Here is a 21,490-nt window from a genome sequence, read left to right on the forward strand (position 1 = left end):
GTTCAAAACAGGACAAAGTCTAAAGGACCAATTAGTCCATACACGCCCAAAGAATAAGAACCCAGACAGGTAGGCACCTTGTAGGATTTACCGCCAGTACAAGGCCACCATCCGTGCGGGGAATGCTCAGAGTGCCCTCAAACCTGTAAATCTGCCACTGTGGATATAGGTACAAATAGACCTTGGATACAACGCAGGTTTACAAACTGCAATAGCGGAAACCTCATATATTTGATAACCTGTCCATGTCAGCTACAATATGTAGGTATGACGACGAGGAAGATAAGGACAAGAATACAAGAACACAAAAGCACGGTACGTTGTCGCAAACAGTCCACCCGTCTAACAGCGCATTTTTTGGAGGTTGGACATGGTCCAAATGATTTTTACTGGACTGTTTTGGAACAGCCTCTGATACCTGATTCATGTCCTGATGTAGCCCGTTTTCTATTTCAAATTGAGCAAAAATGGGTCTACAAACTCAATAGCGACAAAGTTGGGTTAAATGAGCCGATACCGTGGACGTTCCTCTAAAATAAGGTTTGACCATCAAGTGAGTTGATTGCCCTTTGATGATAATATCATATGATTATCCACTCTGGACCTACAATCTTAGGATAATCCTATTTTTAACATATATACTAAATATCATCAGAATAGGGTAAAAATCAAAGTTAAACTGAGATTCAGTCCATCTATTTTGTATTGATAGATATTCTACGAATTTGAAAAATACAACTAAGGGATGAACATACCTAACCATGGTGTGCGAACAACACATCCTCGTCATAAATACCCCAACATTATATAGGGAAGTGTTAACTTAAGCTATTAACATGTCCAGTGTTGGCATAAAATTCTTCCTATTTAAAAGAACTACACAGCGAAGAACTACGCTCCGTTCGCGGAGTTTGCGGAGTTTCAGCAACTCCGCGCTCCGCGGAGAACGCAAAGTTGTCGAATACTCCGCAAACTGCTGCGTAGCGTAGTTCTCGCGCGCTCAATAGCATTTTCGCGTGCGCGAGGATGCTTGTCGGTAAGATCAAGTTGCCGAACACGCAGAAACTTAAATCTGGCACAGAATAACTTGCGAACACGTTAGTAGTGAACGAAAATAAGGGGACGCGAGCGGGCGGGACAAACCTCATGGGTAACTTCGCTCGCTACACATCCCGAGCATGCAGGCAATCAATAAATCAATCAATCAGGATATTTGTATAGCGCACTACTCACCCAGAGGGTCTCAAGGCGCTTGGGGGAGGGGGGTCCGCTACTGCTCGAAAAGCCATGTCTTGAGTTGCTTCCTGAAGCAGAGGTGGTCTTGGGTCAGGCGGCGGTGGATGGGGAGGGAGTTCCAAGTATTGGCTGCCAGGTAGGAGAAGGATCTTCCTCCCATGGTGGATCTTCGGATGCGTGGCACGGCGGCGAGGGCATGGCTGGTCGATCGTAGCTGGCGGGTGGAAGTGTAGAAGGACAGGCGGTTGTTGAGGTACCTGGGGCCCAGGTCGTGGAGGGCCTTGTGTGCGTGGTTGAGGAGTTGGAACGTGATTCTCTTGCTGACGGGGAGCCAGTGAAGGTCTCTCAGGTGTCCGGAGATGTGGCTGTGTCGGGGGATGTCCAAGATGAGTCGTGCGGAGGCGTTCTGGATGTGTTGGAGTCTTTTCTGGAGTTTGGCTGTGGTTCCGGTATAGAGGGTGTTTCCGTAGTCCAGTCGACTGGTGACGAGTGCCTGTGTGACCGTCTTCCTGGTTTCGGTGGCGAGCCATCGGAAGATCTTTCGGAGCATGCGTAGGATGTTGAAGCATGATGATTAGATGGCGTTGACTTGTCTGGTCATCGAGAGGGAGGAGTCCAGGATGAAGCCCAGGTTGCGAGCGTGGTCCGTTGGTTTGGGTGCGCTGCCCAGGGCAGGGGGCCACCAGGAGTCATCCCAGGTGGAGGGTGATGATCCAAGGATGAGGACTTCCGTCTTGTCTGAGTTCAGTTTCAGGCGGCTGTTTCTCATCCACTCGACTACGTCTTTCATCCCTTCGTGTAGGTTGGTTCCGGCGGTTCCTGGGTCGTTGGTGAGGGAGAGGATCAGCTGGGTGTCGTCGGCGTAGGAGATGATGTTGAGGTTGTGTTGGCGTACGATGGCTGCGAGGGGGGTCATGTAGACTTTGAAGAGGGTGGGGCTGAGTGATGATCCTTGTGGTACGCCGCATATGACTTCGGTGGCCTTGGATCTGTACGGGGGGAGGCGGACTCTCTGGGTTCTTCCGGTGAGGAACGTGATGATCCACTCCAGTGCCTTCTCTTGGATTCCGATGTTGCTGAGGCGCTGCACTAGGGTGCGGTGGCAGACCGTATTGAATGCTGCGGAGAGGTCAAGGAGGATGAGGGCCGCTGTTTCCCAGTTGTCGAGCAGGGCTCGGATGTCGTCAGTGGCTGCGAGGAGGGCGGTCTCGGTGCTGTGGTTGGCGCGGAAGCCGGACTGCGAGTGGTCGAGGCTGGTTGGGCGAGCGCAATTGGTGATCCACTGTGTGAGGTTGTTGGCTGCTTGGTTGGGGTCCGTTGAGCTGGCGGGAGGGTTCTGGCTCAGTGAAGTGGTGAGCTGGTCGGTGGTGATCTTGTTCCAGTTCCTGTGGGGAACCTGTTGCGGGTGGTGGTGAGTCGTGGTCTTTCTGAAGCTGAAGTGGACGCAGCTGTGGTCTGTCCAGTGGAGTCCGGTGGAGTGGCTGAAGGAGATGTACTTGCTGGAGGAGAAGACTGGGTCAAGCGTGTGTCCGGCGTAGTGGGTGGGGGTGTTCACCAGTTGAATGAGTCCGAGGTTGGCGAAGTTGTCCAGTGGTGGTGGTGTTGTCGTTGTTCTCCAGGTGGAAGTTGAGGTCCCCTAGGATGATGTGGTCAGCAGAGGCGAGGGCGTGCGGGTTGATGAAGTCTGCGATGTCTTCGCTGAATTGTGTGCGAGGTCCTGGGGGTCTGTAGATGAGGGTGCCTCTGAGTGTGGTCTTGGGGTCGGTGTGTATCTGGAAGTGAAGATGTTCGGCGGCTGTGAGGGTGTCGTCTGAGTTGGTCGTGATGCGGATGGTGTTCTTGTGGACGATGGCGATGCCTCCTCCTGTCTGGTTGACGCGGTCTCTCCGGGTGATCTTGTATCCGTCCGGAATGGCGACGGCGATGTCGGGCGCTGAGGAGGCGTTCATCCATGTTTCCGTGAGGAAGGCGACGTCTGGAGATGTGGTGTCGAGCAGGTTCCAGAGTTCCACGGCGCTCCCGAAGACGAAAAACGGCTCGCGAACGGGTCAAGCAAGCTACTACGCATGTTCGCGGAGTTATACGTAGTTCGCGGAGTGCAAGTGCATCTTCGCGTAGCTCCGCGGAGTGCGGCTACGCGAACTATGCCCAGGCTTACACATATGGTGCCTGTAAACCTGGGCCCTTTGTAACACATAGGAACGAAGTGATCGCAGTGACATAATTACAGGATGTTAGATAAATTAATAACATTTGCCAATATAACATAAGTCCGTTTTGATGTTAATTCGTGCCCATTCTGAATATTTGAATGGTTCCCCAACTTTGTTCCAAATGAACTACACATTCGGGATAACAAGAACTATATATCCCGTCAAGAACTACATATCCCGAATATCTGAATGGTTCCCTAACTTTGTTCCATATGAACTATATATACGGGACAACAAGAACTACATATCCCGTCATGCCCGTAAATCATGTGACCGATGCCACAGGAAACGAAAGACACTGGGCTTTCAAATATGGCATATGAGCTAAGAAATCACAGTGACATTACCTCAGGATGTTAGATAAAATTGCCGATAATAACATATGTCCGTGTCTATGTCAAAGTCATATCTGAATAGGTTCTTCGACTTTGCCTTAAATGAACTACAAACACGGGATATATATAAAAAAACTACATATCCCGGCATGCACGTAAATCACGTGACCGACGCCACAGGAAACGAAACACACTGAGCTTTCAAATATGGCATATGAGCTAAGTAATCACAGTGATATTACCTCAGGATGTTAGATAAAATTGCCGATAATAACATATGTCCGTGTTTAAGTCATGGCCACTTTAAATATATGAAAGGTTCTTAGACTTTGCCTTAAATGAACTGCAAACACGGGATAACGAAAACTACATATCCCGGCATGCACGTATATCATGTGACCGACGTCACGCGAAACGAGACACTTCGGGCTTTTAAATATGGCGCGCCCTCTCCGTTCGGCACCCCCCCAGACAGTTTGGATGACTGCCAGGAGACACCGACGGAGAGGTGAGTGATGCCTCAGTAGAGTAGTTGTGGAAACGCTTTTGGAGGCATATGTACCGGTATGAACTGATTAATGCCTTCAAACGCTGAGGTGCATGCTTGGATTGTTTAATGCCTTTAGACGCTGAGGTGCAGGCTTAATGACACTGCACACGATCTTTGGCAAATGATTGCATGTTTGATAACTCCATTGGGCAAACAGGGGGCACACAGGGGCCTCTGCACAGATGAAAACCAGACTGGTGATTGCCACTGTGGATGCGCAATGTGGCGCGATTTTGCAATTTACAACCCAGGTGTCCACTTGAATATTAAAACGAGTTTGGTCTCATTATGATGTGGTCTAGGAAGCTTTGCTCTAATGAGTTGTTATAGTTCCTACATTCAATGCTGGCCAATGACCTTCACAATCGAATTTAAAAACTTAGTCATTAGATAATGTAGAAAAACGTGAGAATTATAAACCGTATTTTTTACAACATGGATGTGGTTTATGAAATAGCACATGGGAGTTGTACATACCAACAGAATTCCCGGTGTTAAACAATTGATAAATACAAAGCCATGATTGTCGTCCTTACATCTTAACTTTTCTGATCTAGAGCGGTGCTCCTTTTACCTGAGCTGCAGCCAGGTGGGGTGAAGCGCAACAACCACAACTAATGGGTGAGTGGTTTGGAATAAATTTAATCCTCAGATCGTGCGATTGCAAAATGAAAGGTTGTACTATACCAATATGACACACCTTGTGAATGTGACATAATGTTTTCTTTCTGTCGTTTGTTCTATATGTCGTTCCTGTGGATGTCGTATCTCTGGTACGGTGCGGTAACAGTATGTGGTTGAACATACAACCTGGACATTGCAGGTGATATCTTTTACTATTTCACAAAAAGCAGTAGTTAATTTACAACGGGTCCTGACGAATGCATGAAACTATTTTCTTAGATATGCTGAAACATGTTGACCACTACTGATCATGGATATTATGTTAAATCTGTGTTTGCACTTGTTTTTTAGATTTGGAGGACCGGGAGATAACAATAAATCATTTACATCTACCCAGCCCATCCAATTTTAATGTCTTTCACTACTCACTTTCTTTTCACCTTACACTGCTTTTTTCAGTTGCCACATAAACACTGATAATTTCACTTAAACCTCCCTCCACTAACACGTTTTTTTCTTATCCACAAACGGTCACGGTAACTACTGACCGGCCGTTTTGTTTCGTCTCCTGGGCAAGGAGTACCCAAATGATGTGAAAGAGGGCAGTACAGTGTGGCTTCTGATGGGAATTTTTCCCTATGCTCTTGAGTCTTAACTCGGTCACTATCACACTTAGTCCGCACTGTCTGTTCCCACTTTGTTATCTGTATGGTGTCGGGGTTGGTGCCCACAGTTGAATGACATAATTGTTTTGACCTCTAGGTACCCTTTGTGTGTTGAGATAACTTTGTACTTCATCAGTGTTTGGTGCATCTATAAATTCTACACCCACTATTGACATCAGATGTTCCTGAGAGAAATGGATTAGTTGGTATACTCAAGGATGGTGTCACTCCCTATATTGTTTCCAAATCTACATGCCATGTTTGGTAAATCACAAAACAGTGTTATCACTTTCTCTACTTCACACTTCATCCTCCCCTTGTCTAACTTGTTCCTCTCTTTCTCCCTTAAATAGGGAATCAGTATTATGATTCCACACTGTTCCATCACCCACACGTACAGCACTTCTGAACAGTTCCACAACTTTCACCGCCTGAAATTGCCTCTACATTATTACTAGCCAATGACGTACATCCATTCTCCCAATTTATTTTTCAAACTCTCTCACTTACCTATTCTAAAATGTGGGCATGTGTGTATTTCCATGAGCATAAAGCAAACTATTGTGCTGCTTGTTAGGGTGTAAATCCCATGAAGCCAGATACCCTGCAGAAGGCTGGCGCCACAGAGACTAGACATGCACCGAAACATTGCCCCATACCTCAGCCTCTATCCAGGTCATCTGGGCAGTGATATATCGGTAAGAGGACTCATTACGCGGGATCCAGTCAGTATTCCTCTTCCAGCGCTGACCTCCATCAGGATGACTTCTCTTGTAGGTGGTCTTTCTTAAGGTCCCGGGGGTCACTTCAGAGCCCACTAGGAATACAAGCAACACAAGCAAATGTAAAGCAGTTACTAATTATTTGTACATCTTGTGGTCACAATATATGATGGAAATAGAACAATTCAATGGACTTTGACACTCTGATAATATAAACCACAAAAATAAATATTTTGAATGTTGCTAAAGGAAGCAGTGTTTAATAATTGTATTGCCTGAGGGGTTTAGCAGTACAGATTTTATTTAACAAAATAAAAAGTTCTACTTCTTTCATTTCCATCATGGTTCTCTATGAATAGTACAAGCAGTGCAAAAATACCGTAGGAAGCCTTGTCTACTGTGCTACAGTGCTGTATGTGTATTAAAACACTACTAGGCACTACTAAGTAGAAGAGGAGAGTATTTTTACTATGTGTACACTGATAATGACTTGGTAGAAAAACTTGTCTCGGTCTATATAGCAGATGGTAGACTTTTAAGACACATATTACACTGCGGATATAAGATAAATAAGCTTTTTTTTGGAAATATTTCCATAGCAATCTGAAGGATATTCTGCAGGCGTCTGGCAACTCTTGTTCGGCCTTCGTTATGCTCTTTACAAGCCCGTTGAGGGCTCCTATCCAGTCTGCAATCTTGAAGGCTTCAGTCTGGCTGCTATACTGAGGACCCATGTACATTTATTACAGATGAGGTCTCTTGTCTACACTGCAGCACCAATGACTCTTGTCAACCTGGCAGTGCTGTGGGCTCTTGTCTAGCCTAGAATGCTGAGGTAACATCCCTATCCTGGAGAGCTGAGCGTTCTTCACTACTCTGCAGTGCTAGCGGCTCTTAACTACTCTGCAGTGCTTTGGGCTCTTAAATGCCCTGCAGTTCCGAAGGCTCCAGTCTTCTCTGCAGTGGCAAGGGCTGTTATCTACTCTGGAGTTCCAAGGGCTATTATCAACCCACAGTGCCAAGGGCTGCTGTCTAGCCAACAGAACAGAGGAATCTTGTCTAGCTTGCAGTGTCGAGGGTTTTTGTTTATGCTGAGGTGCAGAGAACTCTTGTCTATACTGCAGTGCTGAGTAATCCTTTCCACCTTGAAGTTCCAATGATTCTTTTCTGCCCTGCAGTGCCGAGGGCTTTTGTCCACCCTGAAGTGCCATGACCTGTTGTCTACCCTGTGGTGCTGAGGACCCTTGCCTATCCAGCAGTGCTGAGGGGTTCTGCCAACCCTGCAGAGCCAAGGGCTCTTGTCTACTTTGCACTGCTGAAGATTCTACTCAAATCTTCCCCACTGAGGGCTCTTGTCTACCTTGCAGTGCCAAGGGCTCTTGTTCATTCTGCAGCACTGAGAGCTCTTCATACTCTGCAGCACAGGGTTGAGAAGAGTCCCTGGCATTGCTGGGTAGACAAGATGTCTCACCACTACAGGGTAGGGAAAAGCCCTCAGCATTCTATGATAGACACGAGCCCTCAGTACTACCAGGTAGAAAAGATTAATCTGTGCTGCAGAGTAGGAAGAGCTCTCAGTGCTGCAGAATGGACAAGAACCCTTGGCACTGCAGAGTTGTCAAAAGCCCTCGGCACCCCAGGGTAGACAAGAGCCCTTTGTACTATAGGATGAAAAGGAGCATTCTGTACTGCAGGGTAGAAAAGAGCCATTGGCTTTGTAGGGTAGGCAGGACCCTTCAGCACTGTTGAATAGACAAGAGTCCTCAGCACCACAGGGTAGACAACAGCCCATGGCACTTCAGGGTAGACTAAGTCCCTCTGCTCTGCAGGGTAGGCAAGATTCCTCAGCACTGCAGGGTAGACAAGAACCCTCAGCACTGCAGATCAAAAAGGAATCCTTGGAACTGCAGGGTATAAAGGATTATTCGGCACTGCAGAATAGACAGGAGTTCTGGTCACCTCAGCATAAACAAGAACCATCAGCATTGTAAGTTAGGCAAGAGCCCTCAGCACTTCAGGGTAGACGATTCTGAGGCACTGCAGGGAATATAGAAGGCCTCTTCACTCCAGAGTAGCTAACAGCCCTTGCTACTGCAGAGAACACAAGAGCCCTCTGCACTGATGGTAGACAAGAGCCCTCAGCACTTCAGGGTATACGAGAATCCTCAGCAGTGCAGGGTAGACAGGAGCCCTCAGCACTTCAGGGTAGACAAGATTCTGAGGCACTGCAGGGAATACAGAAGGCCTCTTCACTCCAGAGTTGCTAACAGCCCTTGCTAATACAGAGGAGACAAGAGCCATGTGCTCTGCATGGTAGGCAAGAGCCAGCAGCACTTCAGGGTATACGAGAATCCTCAGCAGTGCAGGGTAGACAGGAGCCCTCCGGACTGCAGGGTATACAAGTGGCTTTGGAATGCTGAGGGCTCTACCCTACCCTGTAGTGGTGAGATCTCTTGTCTACCCAGCAATGCAAGGGACTCTTCTCAACCCTGTAGTGCAAAGGTTCTTTGTCTATCCTGCACTGCTGAGGGCTCTTGTCTACCCTGCACTGCTGAGGGCTCTTGGCTACCCGGAAGCGCAGAGGGCTCCTGTCTACCCTGGAGCGCCGTGGGCTCCTACCTACTCTGAAACACTAAGAGCTGGAAGGGTCAAGAGCTCTTGTCTACCTGGCAACACCAAGGGTTTTGTCTAACCTGAAGTCCCAATGGCGCTTATTTACCCTGTAGTAGTGAGAACTCTTATGTATCCTGCAGTGCAGACAGCTTTTTCCTATCCTGATGTACCAAGAGATCATACTTACCTTGGAGTTCCGAGGATTTTTGTTTGCCTTGCTGTTCTAAAGCCTCTTGTCTACCATGCAGTGCCAAGGGATCTTATCAACGCTGCAGTGCTGAGGGCTCTTATTTACCTTGCAGTACCAATGACTCTTGTCTACCCTGAAATTCTGAGGGATTTTGTCTACCCTGTAGTGTTGAGGGTTCTTGTCTACCCTGCAATGCTGAATACTCTTGCCTGCCCTGAGGTGTAGAGGGCTATTGTCTACCCTGTAGTGCCAAGGACTCTTGTCTACCCTATAGTTCCAAGGACAACAATGCTGAGGGCTTTTGTCTACCATGCAGATCCATAGGCTCTTGCTTACCCAGCAGTGATGAGGGCTCCTTCTCTAACCTGCATTGCGGAGGTCTCTTTCTACTCTGCAGTACCAAGGGCTCTTGTCTACTCTGTAGTGCAAAGGTCTCATGCCTACCCTGAAGTGCTGAGGTCTCTTGTCTGTCCTGTACGAAGGGCGGTTTGTGTATTCTGCAGTGACAAGGGCTTTTGTCTACCCTGCAGCATGATGGCTCTCATCTATCCTGCAGCATGATGGGTCTCATCTACCCTGCAGCATGAGTGTTCTCATCTACCCTGCAGCACAGAGGGCTCTTGTCTACCCAGCATCATGGAGGGCTCTTGTCTACCCTGCAGTGCTGAGGGCTCTTGTCTACCCTGCAGCACTATGAGCTCTAGTCTACCCTGAACAACTGAGGACTATTTTCCACCCTGCAGCACTGAGGGCTCTTGTCTATCCTGCAGCTTTGAGGGCTCTTGTCTACTCTAGAATGCACAGAGCTCTTGCCTACCCTGAGGTGCCAAGGGCTCTGTCTACCCTACTCTGGTTAGGGTTCTTGTCTACCCTGTAGTACAGAGGGCTCTTGTCTATCCTGCAGCAATGAGGAATCTTGTCTACTCTGCACTGCAGAGGGCTCTAGTCTGCCCTGCAGCACTGAAGTCTCCTGTCTACCTGCAGCACCAAAGGCTCTTATCGACCCCACATTGCATAGGGCTCTTGTCTACCCGGCAGGACCTAAGACATCATCTACTCTGCAACACTGAAGGCTCTTATCTATCCTAGAAAGCCAAGGTCTCCTGTCTATCCTGCAGAACCTAGGGCTCTTGTCTTCCTGAAAACACCAAGGGCTATTGCATAGCCCTGGCGATAACACCTCAAGATGGCCCCCGATGTGAAACGGAGGTAGAAGTGGGGGGGGGGGGCCACGGTGAAACAGACCCACATTACGAGGTAACAATGCGGGGACGCAACATCAGGAGCGGGCCCCCTGCTGCCCTTTCATATTACCCGGCAGGCACCCACAGCTTGTGCATTCCGTGATCGCCGAATCTGCAGCCTCCATTCGCCTGTGTGTCCTGACCGCAGTGTGTGGATGGGGGCCTGTGGCCACAGCGGATGGGCGGGACAGGTTACACGACCGGGAGAGGATTTTAATTACAGCGCTCACCCCCTACATATGACGAAGCCGCTAACGCCCCCCTGGGAGAGCCAAGATAGACATCAGCTTTTTGTTGACCATGAAAGCTGGGTGGAGACCTGGGGATTTATTTTGACACTCCTCCAGGTAATGACACGGGTGGACTGTGGTGCCCAGTACAGGAGCGTGGGAGCATTTAGACCAGGGATCATGTGTGTGCAGCAGTGGTGAAAGGAGGTGCAATTACTGAAGATGCTCCTCCTTTTGACTGTCTGGCTCCTTTTCCCCTCTTGTTCTTCCTCCGTTGGGTCGGCTCCCTGGTTTTCTTTGGATTTGGCCCCCGTAACTTTTAAAATGGAACTCGTGTGCGACCTACCATTTTGGGACCCTCTCCTGTTGTCGCTCTTGCCCTGGGTGCATCTTGCCATGTTAAGATGGTTTCCATTGATGCCCACGACCCGGGTCTGCCATTTTGGATTCCATCCTGCTGACTTTTACACATTTCACTTACGCTGGACTGCCTTATCTCTTTCACCCCCTCAGGTCCCCCTCTCTCCTCTCACCAACCTCAGCCTCCAACTCTTCTCCCCCACATACCGCTCTCTACCCCCTTTTTATTTGAATTTTTTTAATGTTATTTTTATTTCTCTTTTCACTCTAAATATGTAATATATACCTGTCCAAGCCGAATCGCTTGCAAACTTGAATCCTGAGCAAATCTACTATTTGTATATATATGTATATAGAGATAACTCTAACCACTAGTATTTGTAGTAGACCTTTGTACTCACTACCATTCCTATGTGATTCTTAGAGTTTATCCATTTGTATCTCTTCCTTCACTTTACAACTTGTATATTTGCAATTGTTGCTAATTGTATCTCTTCCCTGTGTGACTTTACAACTTGTACATTTGCAATTTTTTTCCTGTTTGTATCTTTTATGTAACTCATGTAATCCTAAGTCCTTATGTATCGCAACTGGTTCTTTTGTAAAGCGCTCTGACACCTTTGGGTAATGTTCGCTCTATAGAAAATCACATTAAATAAATAAAATAAAATAAATAAAATACCCTGCAATGCATAGGGCTCTAGCCTAACCTGCAGCACTGAAGGGTCTCGTCTACTCTGCAGCACGGAAGGCGCTTATCTACCCTAGAATTAGTAGAGCAAAAGAATATCGCTCTACCGGTGGAGTTCGGTGAGTTTTATCCACTCAATGCAGAGCGCAAGAGTTCTGCAAAACTGTGCAAAGTGATGCGTAGCAGAGTTTTTTCTCCCCCGCTGCTCACCAATGTTAAGTTGGGAAGCGCAAGTGAGAAAAATGTCATAATAGAACTTGTCCCGGCGAGATTTCTCAACACAGGTGTTCACAGAAGTTCTTGATCACTCGCGTTGAGAACTCTGCAGCTCACTTTGAAGAAGCTGCTGCTTGAGTAGAATATTTACTCATTTCGTAGAAAGAAATAGTGCCCTTAGGCACGATGTGTAGTACAGTTTGTGGTGATTTTAAGGCACAGTACAAACTCCCAGGGCTAAAAATCAGTGCAAGCAGTGCATCCAGTCACACTCTGCCACTCGCTGTACTCCTGAAAGTACGGGGGAGGTTTTTGAGGACTTTGTGGAGTTCCGCAGAGCACAACTTAGAGAACTTCACCCAAGCCTTCCTAGAATGCCAAGGGCTCTTGCCTAATCTGCAGCGCTGAGTGCTCAAGTCTATCCTGCAGCACCGATGGCTCTTGTCTCCCTTACAGTTCTTAGGGCTCTTGTCTTCCCTGCAGTACTGAGGGCTCTTGTCTACCAGGCAGTGATGGGGGGGTCTTTTCTACCTGCAGTACTGAGGACTCTTGTCTCACCTGCAGTGCTGAGGGCGCAGGTCTACACTGCAATGCCAAGTGTCGAGGGTTTTTTTCTACCCTGCAGTTCTTCAGGCTTTTTTCTACCTTGCAGTGCCCAGGGCTCTTGTCTAACCTGTAGTATGAAGGCTCTTTTCTACCCCACAGTGTTGAGGGCTCTTGTCTCACCTTCAGTACTGAGGGCTCTTTTTTCACCCTGCAGTGCCAAAGGCTCTTGTCTACCCTGCAGTATTGTTGTTTTTCGATTTAGATGTCTGTACGTATGTTTTCCTAAATCATGCCCTTATATATGCACAATTCAAATTGCCATTATTTAGGCATAGAATCCCAGTCTTTATTTAGGCATTAGCCATGCTATCCAAATTCAGGCATGGTCACCTACATCCCAACGTCACAACAAGTTCTAATAAACCAGACCCTTAAGCCACTGGGAGTTTCCCTAGCCCAGGAATATTGATTTCTCCAAGAACTCCTCTATTATGCATGAACTACTATTCCTTAGGGGTCCATTCATGACGTCTTCCTCTGCTCGGCTTTACGTCAATGCTGACATTCCTAGCCACCTACCAGGTATAAATATACCTTCCCTTACCAAGGCAAACCATGGCTTGGTTCGGCTTGGCTCGCCTCAGCAAGTTCAGAACCACGACTCCAAGAGCATTTGTGTTTCAGCCTGATGCACTGACCAGACACTGTCATCCCTGCTCGCAGAGAAACCAGCTTCCAGTGTTCTGAGTCCCTTCGTGGGGTGTTTGAGTTTGAGACCCGGAAAGAAATTCCCACCTCGCTCATTCCAAGGTATGGAGCAGACTAGAACCTTGAGGGACTCTTGGCATAACATAACTATAGCTTACCATACAATAGAAAACAGCACCGACTTCTTACCTTGTACTACACTTGGGTTAGGTACACTATTTAGAAGCATCAGACGAGTATCCACTTTTTAGCCTGTGTTATTTATATATGTTTATATGAATATATGTCATAGCAAAAAGACAATGCTATCGCAGTATTATTCCTTCTTACTGTTAACGCTGTACGTATTATATTTTGCATGCTGTCTTGGGATTGTAACAGCTCATATCTCTTACACGAGAAACCAGACTGTTCAATAAACCATTTTACTGAAACGCCCGTCTATCTATTTCTGTGTAACACTGAGGAAACTAAGCATGCACGATTGACTGAGTGAAACTGTTATATATTGTTTCCACAATTCTGAGACATGTTTCGATTCTAAGGGAAACAAAGTTGTCATGTTTATGCGGTTGTCATAAACAACTCCCTTCTTGTTTTTTCGAGAAGTTTCTAGTAACCTCTGAGTTCGCTGGCACACAAACTAATTACGTTTAGGCATACTGACCTCATTCCTATGCCAAAAGTATAGTGTATATTATTCCAATGCGCAGAGCCTATAGTGGAAATAGGAACTACACTACATGGCGCCCAATGGTTTGGTAAGGCACTAATTTAACGCTAGATACTGAAGTAACTGAGTCGTGCTTTTCTCAGAGACCCCTACTCATAACACTCCATAAGATGTCTGGAGTGGATAGGGTTTATATCCGCAATAGCTGAGTAGGATAAAAATCCTATGTAATAGCTGTTTGGTTTGTTCAACGTTGAAAGAAAGAGTGTTCCTAAATATTGTGCACCTTATCTTTGTTTCCTTGAAACTTTGTTCTTCATTTTTCAAAAACAATGTCTAATTTCGGGGATAATGCTGAGGCTGCTCCAGCCAACAAAGCATTATATCTTGCTGTAAATTCTACCAGTTTTAATGAAACGCTGAGAATGTTATAAACATCCCTCCAAATTTAAGGCGAGCATCACTCTAAAACTTATAAAACATGGTAGAGGTGGTAGAGCAGCGTTCGTGATAGAGACTCATGAATCTTTTCAGACAGAGCTCTTTATGGATAGTATTCCCAGAATCAAATCCAGTAACAAAAGTGTTTCACTTCTACAAAGAAGTGTTGCGTGTTTATCTAGGTTCCTGATCGATACTGCGACCTTATGCCCCTATTCGGCTATAAATCCATTTATTCCCTATATTGGCATAACCGTTCAAGTGCGATTTTCAGAAAAGTCATCTCTGGCCTCACACGAACAGAGCCACATTCCAGCATAGTTCTCTGCCACTTCCTTTGCAACCAATTAGTGCAATGACAGAGCAGAAGTCACTATCTGATATTCCTAGATTAACACTCCGAGTTCTTCAACAAGATAAAAACTCAGCAAACCTGGAAATCCCCGCTTGCTGTGTTTTGATTAGTAATGGAACTCTAATGAGCAACTGATAACTATCACTTCCTAGTGACATCTTTAATTGACGTCTTATGTCCAGCAAACTTGCGTCAAACCCGGCACCTGTCAGGTATAAATATTACCAACGTTGCCTTAAGCAATGTGATCTGAAAGCTGTCGTGCTGTTGTAAGCTGCCGTGCACCCTGTTGTGCATCCCATTGCTGCTGCAGGCAGTACGCTGCTGCTGTTGTCCCTTGGTGGTTAAGCTACTGATACCATTATCTCTGCTAAAGCGCGAACGATGGTGCAGTACGCTTAGGAGCTGGACAGCCGTCCTTCTGCGAAGAAGCCCAGCAGATTCCAGCTGCCGCAGACGCTGTCCCCCGCCTCCTCCTCCCGACGCGCTGAAGAAGAGCCGCTGCCTTTCTCCTGCAGAGAAATCCAGCTCCAGCGTTTCCGGTCTGCCCTCGCGGGTGACTGGGATACCGAGTGCCCCCTGAAGGAAATACCAGACTTCCATCATTCTATTCAGAGGTATGGTGTTGACTAAACCCTTAGATGAGAATTCTTGAAGCAAACCTTGGCAAAACCAACTTAACTTAAAGCTACTTACTTACTCCCCTTCCACGTGTTAGGCTTAGGTCAGGCACACTGGGGTAGGCGTAGTTAGAAGCACCAGTTGAGTATTTTAGCCTAATGTATATATGAATGTATATATGTTTTATTACTTTTAACCATTGTATGGCTAAGAAACCATATCAATGCTTTTACAGTATTATTTCGCAATCCTTATCTTAAGGTACGTACTTTTTATAATGACAAGTCTTGCAATTGTGGCAATTCATTTCTCTTGTACGAGAAGAAAGACTGTTCAATAAATGTTAACCCTTTATCGACAAACGCCCGTCTCTCTGTTCTCTACATCTCGTGAAAGTAAACTGCACTAAACTGACTGAGTGAAATACATGTCTATTGTTTCACACGACCCTAGAGATTGACTCTTGATCTGAGGAGCAAAGTTGTCATGTTGCACGGTTGTTGGAAAACTGAATCCCTTCTTATCTGTGCCAGGGAAGCTGATCACTTCCCATGCAGAGAAGAAAGTTTCCAGTGACCTCTGAGCTAGTTGGTAACACACCCAATTAAGTTTAGCATAGTCAGTGGAGTCCTGGAATATCCGCAGTTCCACGTCGATACTACTGTTTATGTTATTCCAATGCACAGGGCCTAGTGGGAAACTAGGAACTACACTACATGGCGCCCAAACGTTTGGTAAGGCGATAAACTATCGCAAGACGGTAGAGTAACTAAGTCGTGCATATTTCACACAGACCCCTTTCTCCTGTAAATACTCCAATAGACGTCTGGAGTGAGTGAAAGGTTAAAATCCGCCCGAATTCAGTAGGAAGAGATTCCTATGTAAAGCTCTGGTTTATTCAACGTTGAAGGATACAGTGTTCAAAAATATTGTGCACCTAATCTTTGTCTCCTTGGAGACCTACTCTGCAAACCTTGCATTTTAACAATGCCAGGAGAAAATAACGGAACCACTGGGGCCGCAGTAAATGCAACTCAGCAGGATTCCGACGATATGGTACCGGGTGCAGTAATCATCCCGGCACATTTAAGAAGATCTATAACATTAAAACTTATAGAAAACGGACTGACACCTCAAGGTGGTACAGTAATTTTCGTGATAGAGGCTCACGAATATCGGCAGACAGAGGTATTCTATTCATGGATAAACATTCCAGCGGTAAACGCTATAACAAAAGAGTTTCACTATTACAAAATAGAGAAACCCCCGGAAGAGTACGCTCCTTTCGAGGAGATTGAAATTCCACTTATATTTCAAGAGCACCTGTTCCGGTTTAATGGCGCCCTAAAACACAATGATCACATTACCAGGCTCGGTCCACTAGGTAGACCAGGAGCAACGTGGCCGGTTCTAGCCAGCTACACACCACATCCAGACATTGCAAAAATGTCAAAGGAAGAGCTGCTAGTACAGCTAAACACATTAATAAAAATACATAGGCAATTAGTCCAATATGTAATGCGGACTGCAACAGTCCAACCAGCTGTTAATGTACCACAGCTGACCCCTCATCAGGGGAACACTAATAAAATCACACCACAGAACATACAGTCATGTCTTGGTAAAACACCCGTTAAACGGGAACAAATTCCTTTCTGGTTAGCACAGAAAATCACTCAAATAGAGGCAGTATTTCCTGATACTACCCCTATTGAGAAACACAGAATCTTGACCATCTGCCTTCCTATGGGAATCGCACCACACGTGGAGGACTGCGACACTTGGGGTACAGTCTTTGCTTCCATTTACACAAAAACACACGGTGTTCCGTCTATGGCGGTAATACCAGAAGTGCTAAAACAGATTCAAAATGAATACGGTCCAGAGCCCGCTTTAAATCTAGGTATGAAATTACTGAAAGACTTCAAGCAGGTCTCGGCTATATTATTAGCCAATATAAAAGGAGAAGCAGCATCTGTGGCGATTCGCCAGAAGTTGAAAGAAACAGTTATAGAAGATCCTGTTGAGCTTGCTAAAATCATAGAAAAATGCTATGAAGAATTAGGTAGAGACAGCTTGGGTGGGAAACCGGTAAAGCCCCAACTGCTCGAAAATCCAGAAAAATTATTTATTAAAAATAATTTAAACACTCCTAAAAAGAGCTGGGATGGAAATAAACAATCCACTCCCAAGGAAAAAGTTTTCCAGTCCAGAGGAAGGTCTCCTCGACGGAGGGAAAGAACTCCGACTCGAGAACGCCAGTCTCCCCAGAGGGAGCCCTCTGAGAAAAGATATAACCTTAGAAATAGGGATAATCTGAAAAAACCTGATAGATATCAAAGTATTGATACACGTCCCTCTCGATCTTTTCCACAGAATTCGGAAAGAAGAGGACGGTCAGACCCAGGAGAGCACACCAAGTCCAAAGACAAGGAACCTGCTCAAAATAAGAAATCTCAATTTCAGAAAAAGAAGGTAGCCAGTATTAGAGTAATCAACCATGCCGAGAATACTGAGGACACAGTTGAAAAACGGGGAGTGGGCATTGACAATGTTGGACAGTGCAGCAGAAATCAGTATAGCGCGCAAGATCTTGATGAGTCATCTGGAGACAGTGGACACGAATGAATACATTCAGGTTGAAACTGCCAACACCAGACTTAGCGAGCCCCATAAAATATACGAAATAATATTGCGTATAGAGGGTGATAAGACTAGGAAAATAAGAGGTCTATTTTGGGATAAGCTCTCAAAAGGCGATGATATTCTGTTAGCTGAAAAAGATTGGCCCCCGGAGTTTGTCAGGGAGTGCCCTCGTGGCAAAGAAGTGATTATGCCTGCCTTCTCGAATCACATTCCGATTCCCAAAAAATATACATATGCAAGGAAATGGGCAGTAGCCCAGGCACCTGCATTATATAAAAATCATGAAGGATGGGATGAGGACTCTCCTCCTCACAAAATCCAATTAAAAAGTGAACCGACTGCCCAACGGCAGTATCCCATAAAGCAAGAAGCTAAAAAACAAGTCAGGGAGATCTTAGATCAACTTGAATACCAGGGGGTGATTGAAACATGCACCTCTCAAATGAACAATCCTTTGTTTCCTGTCTCCAAGCCAGACAATTCATATTGTCTAGTTTTGGACTACAGACATCTTAATACATGTTGCAAAACTTTTGCAGTACAAAACTCGCATAGTGCAGCCCTAATGAATAACATAGTTAGGAAAAAATATAAAACGACATTAGACATATCTAATGGTTTCTTTTGTCAAAACATTGCACCAGAAAGCAGATATTTGACCGCTTTCTCTGCATTTGGGTCGCAGAAAAAATTCTGTCGACTCCCACAGGGGTTCAAGAACAGCCCAGGACTATTCTCAGCTAGGGTAACAGAGTTACTACAAATATATGATGATGAGGCATTATCTTACGTAGATGATATCTATCTCACAGACGACGACTTGGATACTCACTTGAAAAGAGTGAACACCATTATACTTGGGTTCGCAGCAGAGGGTTACAAATTCAACTTTAAAAAGTCTCGAATTGCCCATCTGACGGTACTGTTTTTAGGGTACGAATTATCAAGTGAAGGGAAAAGCCTAGCGGACAACTTCTTAGAGAAGTGCGCTGTACTCCAAGCTCCAGAAACGCTGAAGAATTTACAATCCATATTAGGTTTTCTGAATTTCGGAAGAACTTACATACTAAATTACGCAGAGAGGGTTAAACCTCTCTACGAACTAATAAAACCTGATTTTAAACAAATCAATTGGACTCAAAAACACACAGAAATTTTGAGATCACTGCAAACAGACATGTTAGCAAAAACAAAATTAGATACACGTGACAACTCACGTGATCTTGTAATCCGAGTCATCCCAGGAAGATGCGGATTCACGTACCTAACCTCTAATGAGGGAGCAAAGGTACCAATTTCAATTAAATCTCACTTGTACACACAAGCAGAAGAAACATTCAGTCACACAGAAAGAACTGTGAAAGCAGTGCAAATCGCATTAGCAAATGAAAGAGAACTAGCACACGGCAAACGGATTAATATCCTTACAGCGGAATCCGCCTTCAAAGCGCTATTCAGCCCAGTAAACGTGCCTACAGTGTGACTGGATCCGAAATGGATACAGTGTGTAGATTCTCTAGGAGCGGAAGATGTGAAATACTATTTCGCCCCGCAATTTGAAGAACTGAATGATTTAGAATATGAAGAAGAATATCCTCCGCCAATCGAAATTCTGCCTCTCCCAAAATACGCCTGTATAATCTATACAGATAGCTTTGTACAGCATTTCAACGTAGAGAGAAAATCCTACGATGCAGCATGTGCGATCATTAAAGGTCGTTGGCTGTGCGGTAAATTCAGACCGAAAGTAACAAAAACTGAATCTGTAAGAAACTGTTCGGTTCAGAGAACTGAAATCAGATCTTTAAAGATGGCGCTCGAAAATGCAGAACGTGAATTCCCGACACTTATCGTGTGCGATTCTCATTTTTGCGTCAACTCTTACAACAATAAACTGCAGAGTTGGATTGAAAACGATTACAAAGATGACACAGGTGCCACAATAAAGCATAAATTGCTCTGGGAACTGGTAGCTCTTTTATATAAAGAACTACAAAAGACTCACGTGATTCACGCACAGAGTCTTCAACGTGATGGCGTTCACGTTGCAGGGAATTCTTTGGCTAATACAGCCATAGCGGAAGCAACTAACCCGGCTTCCGTAGCCACAAAAAAGCGTACAGATAAATACATAGACGGGGAAACCATGCTGGCAGTAAAAACGTGCAGCGCTACCTGTGAACTATCCACTCAATTATGCATACATAATCGATGCAAACTCCGTTCCTTTTGCTCGTATCCCTGGAGTGGGGGACAGAGTAATTCCAAACAGGAGCAGGAGGGGCTTCCTCTTACTGGAAGCACACATGGGGTTGGGTCTGAGACACCAAACAATTAAGGTTTCTCTGAAAGAATTACAATCAGAGTACTGGTGGCCAGGAATGAGCATAGATATTCAATGTTTTGCTCAAAATTGTGAAAACTGCAACAGAGATCGCAGTAATGAACAGGCCAGTGTAGTTTCAGGATCCCAGCTAGACAGCATAAGGCGGTCTATCTGCGCAATCAAAGAAGAGAAGCGCGTCCCATTGTACACAGTTAAGGCTAAACACACTTAAATAATGAGGCCTCCAGCGCTCGGCTGACGCTAGAACGGTTATAAAAGATTTGCGAGTCTTTATCGGCACATACGCAATTACCACGTTCCATTCTGATCAGGGTCCTGCTTTCAGCTCTCGAGCTTATAAGGAGGCCATGGCCAGCATGGGAATTGGGTTGCGGTATTCTTGTCCGTCGCACCCCGAAGGGAACAGTGTGGTAGAAAGAAAAAACCGTGACATAAAGCAATCTATAACAGCGAAGGTATTAGGTTCAGGCGCTGGGTGGGTCAAACATTTAATAAGTGTCCAAACTAGTCTTAACAAACATGCCAAGAAATTCTCTAAAAGGTTTCAGCCCATACGAACTATTGTTCGGAATTAGAATGCGTATTCAGGACCTCGATAGTCAGATGTCAGTGGTACAAGAAGAAACAACGCACTTTGATGTAAAGGATCGTTTGGCTGTTTTACAGGAACTGAATGAAACAAGAAAACCCTTAAGCAACATAAAGTTAAAGCAACAGCCAAATACCACTGACGAGGCACCACCAGCAACAGCTCCAGCAAGGCCTGTCTGGATTCCAAAGATTGGGGATCTAGTCAGAGAAAAGATCGCGGTTAAGAAGGAATTTGGGCCTTCTTACAGAAAAGCAGTACCTGTCTTGGCAGTCACCGGAACAAGATCAGTTGTGCTACCGTCCCTTGCTGGTAAAAAGGAGAACAGAGTCGTGTCTATCGACCTGGTAAAACCACAAGCATGTGGCCTATAATCAATAGTAGGCCCAGTGGACTCCCAAGAAACAACAGAATACCCAAACTTGCAACAATCCAAGAGGTTCAAACTGAAAGACTAATCACATTCGATCAGCCTGCAGTGCACAATGAAGGACTATGCAATAATGCCATGGAACTCGTGCCTCTTGGAACACAGATTGAAACAGTTCGTCAAGAAACACCAGTCTACAATGATGTGGCATCAGAAAATGCTACCGAAAGACAGATTGAAAGAACAATCCCATCAATTGACAGAACTGCCTCTGGTTATTTCATCAACTTCGACAACTTCTCTGA

General features: G+C 45.6%; 1 protein-coding gene across 1 annotated transcript in view; it reads right to left on the reverse strand.

Annotated features, from left to right (window-relative positions):
• LOC147736694 (lectin-like) overlaps window positions 1–21,490 on the reverse strand; it is a 137,601-nt gene that overhangs the window by 46,649 nt on the left and 69,462 nt on the right. The window contains exon 2 of the mRNA XM_086953810.1: window positions 6,283–6,440. Within this exon, the coding sequence (XP_086809936.1) occupies window positions 6,283–6,440 (158 nt within the window). The remainder of the gene's footprint in view (window positions 1–6,282; window positions 6,441–21,490) is intronic.

Source organism: Lissotriton vulgaris, chromosome 1_2, assembly GCF_964263255.1.
Source record: "Lissotriton vulgaris chromosome 1_2, aLisVul1.2, whole genome shotgun sequence".
Taxonomy (NCBI): domain Eukaryota; kingdom Metazoa; phylum Chordata; class Amphibia; order Caudata; family Salamandridae; genus Lissotriton; species Lissotriton vulgaris.